The sequence below is a fragment of the Podarcis raffonei genome, chromosome 1 (assembly GCF_027172205.1).
Source record: "Podarcis raffonei isolate rPodRaf1 chromosome 1, rPodRaf1.pri, whole genome shotgun sequence".
Lineage (NCBI taxonomy): Eukaryota > Metazoa > Chordata > Lepidosauria > Squamata > Lacertidae > Podarcis > Podarcis raffonei.
Window position 1 is genome coordinate 47,747,989 of NC_070602.1, and position 12,551 is coordinate 47,760,539.

Below are 12,551 nucleotides of genomic sequence, written 5' to 3' on the forward strand. Positions count from 1 at the left end.
TCAGATGAGGAACCACCATTTAAGTTAACTGTAGTTTCAGCTAAACAATGGTTTAGCAAGCTGGGGATGTATTGTGGCTGTATAAATATGTAATGTCATGTAATCCTGTTCTTGTACACATAATCTCCTTTGGCCTGTCATTAGCAGAGGATGATTTATTGAGCCAATCCAATAGCGATCAGTAAAATAATATATATTATTTATTTTTATTATTCACTTGGCACTAGAAACCTCAGAACTTTTTTTTACATATTGAAAAGTTTTGTAGTTGGCATTGTGGAAAGGCTTCAACTGAAGCAGAGGTGAAATTTACTCGTGCTCTGATTCTTACTGAGTATAGGACAAAAAACAAACCCCATTCCTGAATGAGTAGAGTTAATGGTGTCCTATCTCTCTCACAGCTGGAAGGATGGCCTTGGTTTCTGTGCCTTGATTCACAGACATCGTCCAGAACTCATTGACTATGGAAAACTAAGAAAGGTACCTTCTTATGTTTTGGGATGTTCCAAGTTCAGATGTCATGGGAGGATGGAAACCTGTGCTGGCAACTTGGATAACTAACTTGCCCATAAGATGAGAGAAAGGAGGTCTCTGAAGAGCTCAGATGTTTTGGTTTACTTGATTTCTGTCTGTTAGTTCCTGGTGGAGATTTAGACTAGCAGCAGGTAAGGAAGTCTTTGGACTTTGGAAACACAACTCAGGTAATTCCCAAAGTTAGACTGGCACATTCAGCCAAGACACATTAGAGACTAATCTTTTCTTAGGCTGACTGAGGTTATCATCCAGGTGAAAATTGGGCTTGACATCCTTGGAGAAAGCATGTGGGTGACCAAGCCCAGAAATGTGTTTTGGGAAGCTGTAGTGGAAAGCATGGCTCCAATTCCATAGTGGAATGCATAGTTGGCGGAGTCATCTGCTGCTTGTACAAAACTGCATGGTTGTCCACATTACTTCTTCTTTAAGCTACAATTGTAAGCCCCTTGGGTTTATAACTTTCAGAAATTCTGTTGTAAGCTGCTCTGAGCCATGCAATAAGGTAGGGCATAGCTCAGATAAATACCTCTTTGCTTACCCAGCTTAAATCATGATAGGCAGAGGTAACAGGAAAACTAAATTCTGCTGCTGGGCAGATCTGGGAATGTGGTTGCCCAAAGAGGCATCATATATTCCTTCCCACTGTCTTGTAGAAGCTGTTAAGTTGCTATAGTCCCATGGTAAGCCATGAATCTGATCTCCTTGTTCATTAAGGAAACTGGATAAAAGTGTAACATTTTTTCTCTAGTAACCTAAGAAGCATGTCATCTTGGTCAGTAAAAATAGCATCTTTTTTGTGAATGACACCTCCAGCCCTGATTATTTTAACAGTAACCAAAACCATATATTTACTAGGTGAGGTTCCTTGCATCCCTGACAGACATAGCTAACAGTGGTTGCTCGTTCCTCCTACCCTGCTTCAACAGTTTTGCTGATTCGCTGTTGATAGAAAGGTGGTGATTGGTGACATTATAATTATTGTCATGGCAACATCATATGAAGTTGCTAGGAGGGGAAGATGTCTGTGCGAGTCAGCATTTTTACGCTGAGGTAGGCGAGATGCAGTAAGAGACTCTAGCATTCATTTCTTATGTCAGCAAAATCAGCATGCTTGTGATAATATTGTTAGCAACCAAAAGTGAAATGATCCTTATAGTAACTATGGTTCCACACACAGAGACCCCTCTCGTGACTATACTGAGCACAGCCTGGCTCTGTGTTCATGGGTCTATATATACCTAAACTTCCTAATAACTATAGTGTATGCTGTATGGTACTCTGAGAAAGATACCTCAACAAGTATACTTGTCTCAGATAGACAATCCCAAGGTGTCCTCCCTTTTGGTGCAATTATTTGCACCCTTACCTTGGTGTAGGCCTCATTTAGATCAGTACTACATGTGGGTGGCGCAAGGGACGCGGGTGGTGCTGTGGGTTAAACCACAGAGCCTAGGACTTGCCAATCAGAAGGTCGGCAGTTCGAATCCCCGCGACGGGGTGAGCTCCCGTTGCTCAGTCCCAGCTCCTGCCAACCTAGCAGTTCAAAAGCACGTCAAAGCGCAAGTAGATAAATAAGTACCGCTCTGGCAGGAAGGTAAATGGCATTTCCTTGCGCTGCTCTGGTTCGCCAGAAGCGGCTTAGTCATGCTGGCCACACCGGCAGCTATACACTGGCTCCCTCGGCCAATAAAGCGAGATGAGTGCCGCAACCCCAGAGTCGGTCACGACTGGACCTAATGGTCAGGGGTCCCTTTACCTTTTTACAGGCTGCAAGTCATGAAAAAATTGTTTTTGTATCCTCAAATTTTAACAAAACAAAGGTAGATATTTCAACTAACATATCCAACAATTTTGGATCCGAGAAGACAGAACAAAGGAAAACTGGGGTGGGCCTCATCTTCTCTAACCTGTTTAACATTCAGCTCAAGAGAGCCCACTGAAACAAAAACCCTATATAGTGTAGTGGGGTATAGTGGAGATTCTATATGTGTAGAGGGTGGCTTCTCATACTGCCCCTTACCAAGACAGGGCATTGAAAAGATTTGCACCTTCTCTAGTTGCAACTTACACAAATCAGGGACAAACGTCTTAAGCTGACAGCTCTCCTGCTCAGTACTGGTCCAGGAAGTAAGCAGACTAGTGGAAAGGGGAGATGACGGAATATGTGATGTCCTTTCAAAGTCCATAAAGAAGATGTTACAGAGAGGCCTTTTGGAAAATGCACATAGCCCTCATAGTTGCCCTTTACTGCATTTGTGGTGGTGGGAAGTGGAGGTCCTGTCAACATTCCACCTCCTAGTTCACTAGTAGAAACAATCTGACCTGGGGGTGTTAAGTGCATATTTTTGTGGTATGTGCAACTCATATTAATGTTGTAATTATCAGTCTAGAATGTGACTCTAATGATCTCACTTATCAATGCCCTAGTATGGTATATAAATTGTTTTTTCTGCCATGTTTTTACATATTGCTAACTTAAATTATTTATTTCCTAGGATGATCCTCTCACTAACCTGAACACAGCTTTTGATGTGGCTGAAAGGTACCTAGATATCCCCAAGATGTTGGATGCAGAAGGTAAAGTAGAATCAAATTTTGATTTATTTTCCTCTTCCCCCGCACACACCCAAGAAGTTCCACAAACTTTCTACCTCTACTTAACTAGTTCTTCCAAAAGTTCCCCATCCTTCTTATCAGGTACCTAGACTAGAATAACTGCAGATTTTTTTTTTCTATTGGCTGGATCCTATCCTGATAACATTTGAATAACAGCACAAGAAGTGTGGATAATGGAAGGTTCTATGTCAGAGCCCCTAGGGAGCAGCAGCATGGATAAAGGAACCTTCTAACATGATCTGCCACATAATTCTGACGTGAGATCTGACCTTGATGAAGTAGTTTCCATGCATCACCAGAAATGTATAAGCCAGACCTAAGATGAATGACAGCATGGTTGCATTTATACTTTCTCCCAAATTTCCCTAGTATTCTCTGTACTTCCCAAAACTGCTCCGTAGCTTGTTATTGTGGAGCTCATTTGTAAATTCAGTAGTAACAGGACACCTGTTTCTGACTAGGCTGGGACTCCACCATGAACAAACAAGCTGAATTCTCAACAAACAGCAAATGACATGGTATCTCTACAGTACATAAGGAGAGGTGGAAACAAAGGCAGATCATCCTGCATTGTCTCTTACATACTAGTTACATTTCTCTGGGCACGTTATTTCCTGAGCCACCACACTTGTTAATCAAGGGATCTAGCATGTGACCATTATAACATTCAGTTCTCAGCAGTTAGATTCCTGGAAACATGTGTTAAATTTCCCCTTTTTTCATGTTGTTGCTTTTGCATTTTGAAAATCTACACTGGCTCTGAAATCCACAGTTTTCAAGTTGCCTTTGTTGCTCTGTTCCCTTTTGTGACATTTTCTTTTTTCCCCCTTAAAATTTGGGAGAACATTTTGTACTGGCTATGCTCTGTCCATTCCTCATTACCTCTATCCAGGGAGCTTTTGTGTGCTAAAGAGGACAGTGTATTCAACTAGATTTTTTTTATTTTAATAAATCATCTTTATCAGGACTTCTTTCATATGCATAGTATGGTATTAGATGCAGCTAGGTAATGAGACCTAATTCATCCCAGCAGGTAGCCTCAGATGGAGTCCCAAAGTTGCTGGCTCTGAATTTTACAAAGGGCATTTCTTATCCTTTGGGATTTGCCACCAAACTGAACTATCACAGGTTACTGAGACAAATGTAGGTCCCATGAAAGCTCACAGAAGAAGCAGATGGTTAGGTGCATGGCAATATGCTTCTCTTTTTGTGCTATGGCAACTATTGTTCTCCATCGCCATTATAATCCTCAAAGCAGCAAGGAAACACTATGAAAACATTACATGGCCTGAGCTTGAGAGGTGATAAGCACCTGCTTTCCTTAGATGTTTGGAAAACTCAGACTAACAGCCTATTGAGAATGGTGGCCATTTGCTATCATTCACTGAAACAGCAGCTTAAGATCGTCTTTCATCTTCTCAATTTAGCACACACAATTCTTCTGTGTCCTACTGGGCACTTGCACCAAGAATATGTATTTTTTGTGGTAAGGAGAAGAGGACAGGGACAATTGCCCTAACCAAGAGGGGAAATCATCTTCCAAGAAAGTATCTAAAAGACCTATATGTAGAGAATGTGTAGGTTCTAATAGTCACTGCCACCCCTCACCTGGCGTCCCCATAACCTTTTGGTGATCCATCTCGCTTTGCTCACGTCCCATGAGTTGATATGCTCTTTAACTTCAGGTTTTCTTTGACAGACATTGTTGGAACAGCCCGTCCTGACGAGAAGGCCATCATGACCTATGTTTCTAGCTTCTACCACGCCTTCTCAGGAGCCCAGAAGGTATCGCAGGATTCCAAGCTCCCTCCACACAGAGCACCTGGTCCTCTTGCTAATGTCCAAACCTTTTTTTCTTTCTCTCTCTCCTATCTAGCTACGGGCATCTTTATTATTATTTTTGGCAGAGTTGGCTTGTTGGCTCCGAATGGCTTTCTGTGTATGTATCATTTTGGGGGTCCAGTTGGGGACAAACACAAACCCACAGTCAGTGATGTAGTACAGATCTGTACTTTGGTGCAAGTCAGCGGGTCACTCTCATAGCAGTGGGAGCTCTGCTTTTATCCACAGGACACAAAGATCTCTCTCTCGAGGTGAATCTCACGGGGGGGGGGGGAAGTATTTTGCATAGTAATTTGTCATGCATAGTGATCCAGCATCATAACATTCTACATGCCAGCTAATCCATGCTGAATTGCTTTGCTGATCAGCATCAGTGCTGTGCGATTGAGCCTCCTTATTTTGCAAAAGGGCATAATTTTAAGAAATAAGACCTGGATGCCGCAGAACAGAAAATGTGCATTCTGTTTGCCAAATTCTCTGAAAACATTACTGACAGGATGTCCCAAACAGGAAGTTTCCACAGAGCATTGCAGTTTGATGAATCAACTGTTCTTTGGTATCTGAGAACTCATCGTAGAGCAAATGGGTTGTGCAGTACAAGTCTCTGCTTGTTCACTCAGAAGTTAAGTCACACTCAGTTCAGTAAGGTGTTCTCCCAAGTAAGTGTGTAAGTAGGCCGAAGCTTGAAAATGGATCCAGAAGTCATGTCATTTCCCACTAAAGTAGACTAAATGCTAACCTTTCACTAGCTACAGCTTAAGACAGTGGTGGACAGAAGTTGTGGAGCACCTACTTTTTTCTGGGATACTTGCAGAAAATACTGAACCTGATGGTTCTAGTTAGGGTACTCCTCATGTTCTTAAGCAATTGTGCATTATCAGATTATGCCTTAATTTTTAAGAGATCCTGAGCATGCGCTCTTGCTTGGTGGGCCAGAAGGGTTCTGATAGAAAGTAGATCATGGAATACTGAAGCCTTGCCTAAATGGACAGATATGCATGTCTGTGTCTTCTAAAGTGAAACAGGGAGCAGTATGATAATACTTCAGATGTAAACAGCATTTCTAGAACTCCTAGTGACATGCCATTGGCATTCTGTCATTTTACTGCAATTGCATGATGCAGTTACCTTAAAATCAACTGTACCAGGCAAGGGGTTACTCCACATCTTTTTCCAATGCACACAGCTGAAGTTAAAAAAAATCCATCCATTTTTAATCTGCAGTTTTATAGATGGAATATCTGGTAGCTGTGCCCACAGCACAATGGGAAGAGCTGTATGCTCAGAAAATGCACATGGGACAGCCCTAGTAAGATGTCAAGCACTGGCACTGCAAGAACAGATCTTCTCTGCCTTGCATCTGGGTTTTGTCATGCCTTTTAACTTCTATATAGTGTCTTCATCAAATTTAGCTACTTTATTCTTGTATGTAGAATGGGCACATGGCACTGGCTGTTTACTCCCCCAGATAAAGCTAGATTTGCCCATCTGCAAGTGGGTTGAGGCTACTGACTGTGGAGTTGTGTCAAAGCAATGTGGACTAGGCTGGTTGCTTGGAAACCACAGCTGAAAATGGGAGGTGGGAACGAGTGTCACAGGAGTCCACAAAGCCAACCCTGCCGGTCACGTTCTGATCCGAATTCCCAGCTCTCCGCATGGAAATCTGTTTGGCCTGTCCTGCAATGCATGATGGGAAGTTTTCCCCTCTCTTACCACCCATGACTGTTTTATTTTATTCTGTGTGCTGCTTCTTACTTTATCCTTTCAACCTCTTCTCCTTCTTTGCACAGATATTATAGGCACGCTAAGGCCGGATGAGAAGGCCATTATGACCTATGTTTCATGTTACTACCACGCCTTCTCAGGTGCGCAGAAGGTGAGACTTTACTCCTAACAAACCCCCTCCTCTTCCTTCTGTTTCCCGCCCACCAAATTTAGAGGAAGATACCCTAAACCGTTAGAGGTATGGAATCCAGTGCTGGCTGTCATATTGAGCTATCTAATATTGTCACAACTTCCTTAGCATCTTGGGTGATTAAAAAAACACTCTCTAACTTTGTTGAGAACTCAGTGGATTTTTTTTTCAATGTAGTGGGTCTCTCTGCTTTTTCCCAGACAATATTTCTGGCCTAGAACACCCAAGTTGCAGCCTACTGGTTCAAATTAATATTGTAGAACATATTCAATACTTTGCTGACAGATCAGATGGCTGCCTATTGGAAAGTGCATTGCTGGTTTCAGCTGGGTGCTGGTTTCCTTAGAGCGCTCTGTTCTCAGTCATTTTTGGTGGCTGATACCACACTGGTCCACCACTGGCAATGCTAAGCCTGCTGGGAGTGTTTTAAAGACCCAGCTCTAGAGTTGCTTTTAGCCATCAGTAATAATTACTATAGGGCTAAACAACTGAGGTCAAGACTGCAAATGATGCTCAGTTGCAGAAGTTCTCTGATATTTTCCTCTGTACTAATCTTTTGCTCCAGACTGTAATTTCTGCAGCTGGATTTAGTTAAGAACATGTTCAAAAAAAGCTATGCATGATTGAGCATCATGCGTAGATTGCTCCCCATTCATGCAACCTAAAACCAATTGTTCAGCAGGGTTTATTTTATAAGCAAGAGGTCTCCGTTATTATTGGCAGTATACCAACAGTGGTCGTTAATTTCCGAGCAGCTACTTTTCCAAGTGAAGTCAGAAAATTGCCATTCAGCCTTTATGTGGCCATAAAAACAAAATCCCTCTGCTGCTTCTGCTTTACCATCAATGGAATCTGGTCATGTCTACGTGGATGTATATAAATGGCCACTTCTGCTTTGACAGGTGTTCTCCCAATGGGAGACCTCAGAAGGTCTTGTTCTGTAGATGCCAAGCTCATGGAATTCCTGCTCAGTTTACTTATTGTTTCATGGCCAAACTCTAGTGATTTGTGTAAGTTGGGATGGCTGTTCTCTTACATCTTTTTCACACAGCCAGCCTTTGATGCCACAATTGATTATCACAGTCTCTGCATACACCTTTTAACTTTTTCTCTGCCCCATGTTGCTTCTCTTTGCTCCCATCCATCTGTGTCCTTCCTCTGCTGGTAGTTCTGTTGCTTTCCCTCCTTGTACCACTTACGGTGTCCCCTTACCCTTACGGCTTTTTTTATCTATGTAATCATCTCTCAGTGGATTTATCCTCCCTTGACATTTTGTACTCGTCTGCAAAATATTTGGCTTCTGTTGGTTCTGTATCACGGCTTAGATGCATTTTGTGGAAAAGCTTTGATTCAAACACACGTGTGTCATTAGCGTTGGCACTGACATCGTGCATCTATACCTGAGTAAAAGATGCCAAGGGGAAAACAGACCTTAGTCCAGGCTCCTTGGGCACACATTGGGCAATTAAACTCTGATAAGGATAGCTGGTAATGTAACAAGACTTTCCTTTACTGAACGAGATAACCATTCCACAAAGTTTTCTTTCTTGGACCCTATTCTCCATTCTGCAGTCACACTGCATTCATAACTTTTTCCTGTCCCATATTTGTTGGTAGATTCACAGGGGTTCTCAGGCACAGGTGTAACTCTAAGCTGAACTGAAATATTGCAAACTAAGTTGAAAATGTTCGTTCTGGGGCCTAATTCATATGTTACTGACATGCCATGTTAGCTGCTGAAAAACTGACTTCACTGTGGCCTGCTCCCTTGGGCCTAACTCTTCATACTGAATGAGATGCAACATAGTGTGAAAGGATATCCACCATTGCTATGGGGCTTCTCTTTCCTCTCTTCTCCACAAGCAAATTTCTATTGCTTAAGCAGGCAGACAACATCGGATGTCACCAATATTTACAAGCATCTGAAAGTACTAAAGGACATATTTTGTAGTTTTTAAAATATGTAGTGACAGCAGACCTTCTAAATATGTATTTTTTTAAAGAATACATTTTATTCACTAATTACCCTTTCAGGACAAGCTTATAGAAAACCTGGGACATGAGTGTTTCTGCAGGGAGCGTTCAAACTTTGCTCAAAGACCATGTTTCCAGGTTTTTTTACCCTGAAATTGTGTAACACTACTCTGGATTTAATATATATCTAGCAGACAGCATAGACTATGGATCTCAGTGCTGTAGTGTTCTAGAATGGGGCACAAGAGCTTTGTTCAGTGGTGGGGCCTAGTGCCTGATGCCTTGAAATGGCTGATAAGATACAAATGAGAACATCAGTTGCACAACATTTGGATAGTAATCGGAAGATCAATATATAATCTCAAGTTTAGCAGAATCCAAAGTTTTATAATTTTTTTCTTTTAAATGAATGCACTGTCACCTAGCTAGCCAGTCAGCCCAGCAATGAATTCATGACCTGGACGAAAGAGTTAGGGTCCCTTTCCCTTTGTAGCAGTCCAAATCTGGGGCTATTGTAGAGTGATTAGCAAGCATGCATTTCGGCCTTGCCCAGGAGCACAGAGTGTCTTTTCAAGCTCTGCCCTCTTACTTGACAAGGTGACTTACTGTGATGTCGCTCCATTTCTCATTCAGATTTCTCATTACTGCTACCAGCCCTGAAGGGGAGGTCACATGATCAACTTTCTGCTTCTTTCATTCTCTTATACTGAGTCTTTAAAGGTACAGGGGCCCCAGCCTGCCATGATGTGTATGTGACTGGCTGCTTTTCCTTCATATGATTTTGTGTGTGCGTGTGTGTCTATGTATTTCTACACATATACTTGCTTTGGTCCATTTGCTTTCTTCCCTCCGCCCTAACTGCTTCCAACTTTAATAACACTAAACTGCATGAGTGTTTTTATTACTAGATGGTTTTAAATAATGTGTTTTTAATACACTGTCGAAGGAGATTCCTGGAAATAATTATAGGCAAGTATTTTGATTAAGCTTCCGTTTGATAGGTAGCATTTCCGGATTCCATCATTAATCTGTGACGAAAAGACATTGTCCACATTGTTTTATATATCTATTATATTAAGCCTTACACTCATTCATTTAGACACCAGGGGAGATAGGGAGCCATATCTATGCTGTTCTTTCTTAATGTTGAGACAAAAAGGTGAGGCATTATTGGCACTATCTAGCCTTACCTGTTCTATGGGTAGCATCTGGGATTAACAGTCTAGCAGTGGCGTAGGGTGGGGGGTGCAGGGGGGGCCGGCCGCACCGGGCGCAACATCTGGGGGTTAGGGTTAGGGGGCGCAAATCCACGGGTTAGGGGGCGCAAATTACTTGCCTTGCCCCGGGTGCTGACAACCCACGCTACGCCACTGCAGTCTAGTCACCTATAGGAAAATACTGTGGGCATGTATTTGCTTAAGATACATTTTGGACCCATTAATGAAAGTATACCCCTTTTGTTACTGGACAGTGGAACAAGTTGCCCAAATAAGTTATAAGTCTCTGTACTTGCAAGTTTTTAGGGAAAATAGCAAGATTCTTAGTAGAGCGAACTTACCAGTACTTTAATATCAATGCTTTAGGGATGTCAGATAGTGGTGGCATAATACAACCTTTTCCCTCTGCAATTCACATGCAATTCACATACATTTAATTACAGCACCAGAAGAGAACAATTTATATTGAGAATGTTCAAGTGCTGCCAACTTGAAGTGGCTAAAAGAGGCCTGTTCAGTTTGAAAGCTTGCATAGTCCTTTCAGTGGTGGATAAAAGCAGGTTGTTTCTGCCCCAGAATTCTGTGCAAGCCCAAAATCTTAGGATTTCTAGAGACCAGCGAATGGTGCTTCAGTGCCCTTTCTAGTTCTGTGATTTGTCAATACAAAAAATATGCAAAATGAGAAAGTAAAGTTAATGCACATTCAGTTATTTTTCATAATGTTTTAGAATTCAGCTTACCTTGGCATAAAAAATTGATTATCATTACTTCAAACACCACACATCCCTAAACAAACAAACAAACAAACAAACAAAAAAGGGTAAATGTTGTCATTTTGGTTTATCTTCTCTGGAGCCAAAAGCTTAGTGTTGAATGTGAGCATCAGCATTGTAGGAAACTGCTTCGGTTTCCTCTCAGTTTTGATATGGGATAGCCTGTTAGGGGTTTTTAAAAGCTATTTACTTATTTATTATAAATATTTTTATTCTGCTTCATCCCTAAATCTGCCCAAGATAGCTATATCAAGATGCTCAGAATGCTCAACTCTCTGCCAAAGTAAAGGAATTCTTAGAATGCTTTTGAAATATACTAAGACTTTCACTACAAGAACTCAGCAAGGAAGCTGCTGGAAAAAAATGTCTCCATGCTGTAGATGTCCTGGGTTGGCAGGTAGATGGTTTCATCCTTCTTGGGGGATTGTGATGAGGCATGTAGAACGAGATGGCTTCTCAGATATGTTGGGCCAGAGCAGCCTTCTCTAACCAGCTGGTCTCAAAATGCTTTAGACTACAGCTCCCATAAGCCCAGAGCCAGCATTGTCCAGGGGCGAGGAACTTCAGGCCTGGAGGTGAAATGCAGGATTCTCCTGAAGGCATAAACCCCCCCTCAAGCACAGCCTCTTTCCCAAGGCCAGACCACTTCTCTGGCCTTGCTTCATGACCTCCTTGAGAGTTTTGGCTTGACTGGGAAGTGGTGTTGGATTCTGATAATGACTTGTTGGCGTGGCTGGAAGACAGAGAGGAGGGTGTTAAGTGGATGTAGAAACTAAGCCTACTGTACAAAGGCAAAATTGTTTTACCTAGTTTTGACTGTCCCTGCCCACTGCTGGCATGTTGCCTACAGAAGGAAACACAGCCCTTGGGATGAAATCAGTTTCCCTCCCCTGTTTTTGTCCAAATCAAACTGGAGGACACCAGTTTGGAGAAGGCTGCACTAGAGGGTTGGTTTTGTTTTTGTTTTTGCTAGTTCCAGTGAAGTGTAAAAGGAAAATAGAAAAAGGGTTTCAAAGTTTTAACAAGCAATGGCTCAGCTTTTTTAAAAAATGAAATTATGTTGCTACCCTCTGAAGATCTGAAAAATAATTCAGTTGATATTGTTGCAGTTCAAGTGAAAGATACAAGGGACAGTTTTGTAGCCTCTTAGGACTGTTGAGCAGTACAACTTTGGACTTCAGGCTTTATTTCTCTTCCTGCTGCCCCCAGTCTGCTCTTTTATTTAGGCCCTCTGCCCTCATGTAACTTTGAGGCTGAATTGGCAGGTTGGGATGAGTCTGTAGACTACTCAAACCCAATTCTACCTTTGGCGTTAATTCCTAAAAGTATACATCAGTTATTCTATTTTTAAAAATCTAGTACAATATATGTAATAATGAGAACTCTTGTAAGATTAAGGGAAGTTCATGTTTCTTCCAAAACCTAAGAATGTGAGACGATCACAGCAGAGCTACAGTTTCATATGAGAACACTTTGATAGCTTTGAACATTTGGATATGTATGGAATAGATGTCAACAGTAGACCTGTGGCTTCACACTTTCTTCAGGGGCAAGTTAGTTTTGGTGAGAAGTGATTCCTTGTAGCACCTCAAAACAGAGGTGGAAGAATAACTACAACCAAAATGGAAAACATTGATCATTTGAGGTGGAAGAATGTTATTCTACAAGCAAAATGGAAAC

At 41.8% G+C, this 12,551-nt stretch overlaps 1 protein-coding gene across 5 annotated transcripts in view; it reads left to right on the forward strand.

The window, feature by feature from the left end:
- ACTN1 (actinin alpha 1) overlaps positions 1 to 12,551 on the forward strand; it is an 89,274-nt gene that overhangs the window by 55,392 nt on the left and 21,331 nt on the right. For 3 of the 5 annotated variants that reach the window (XM_053385149.1, XM_053385131.1, XM_053385117.1), the window contains exons 6-8: positions 402 to 480; positions 3,030 to 3,111; positions 4,850 to 4,935. In XM_053385149.1, coding sequence (XP_053241124.1) covers positions 402 to 480; positions 3,030 to 3,111; positions 4,850 to 4,935 — 247 coding nt within the window. Of the gene's footprint in view, positions 1 to 401; positions 481 to 3,029; positions 3,112 to 4,849; positions 4,936 to 6,782; positions 6,869 to 12,551 lie in introns of all 5 variants that reach the window. The other 2 variants (XM_053385140.1, XM_053385125.1) reach the window with 1 other exon arrangement.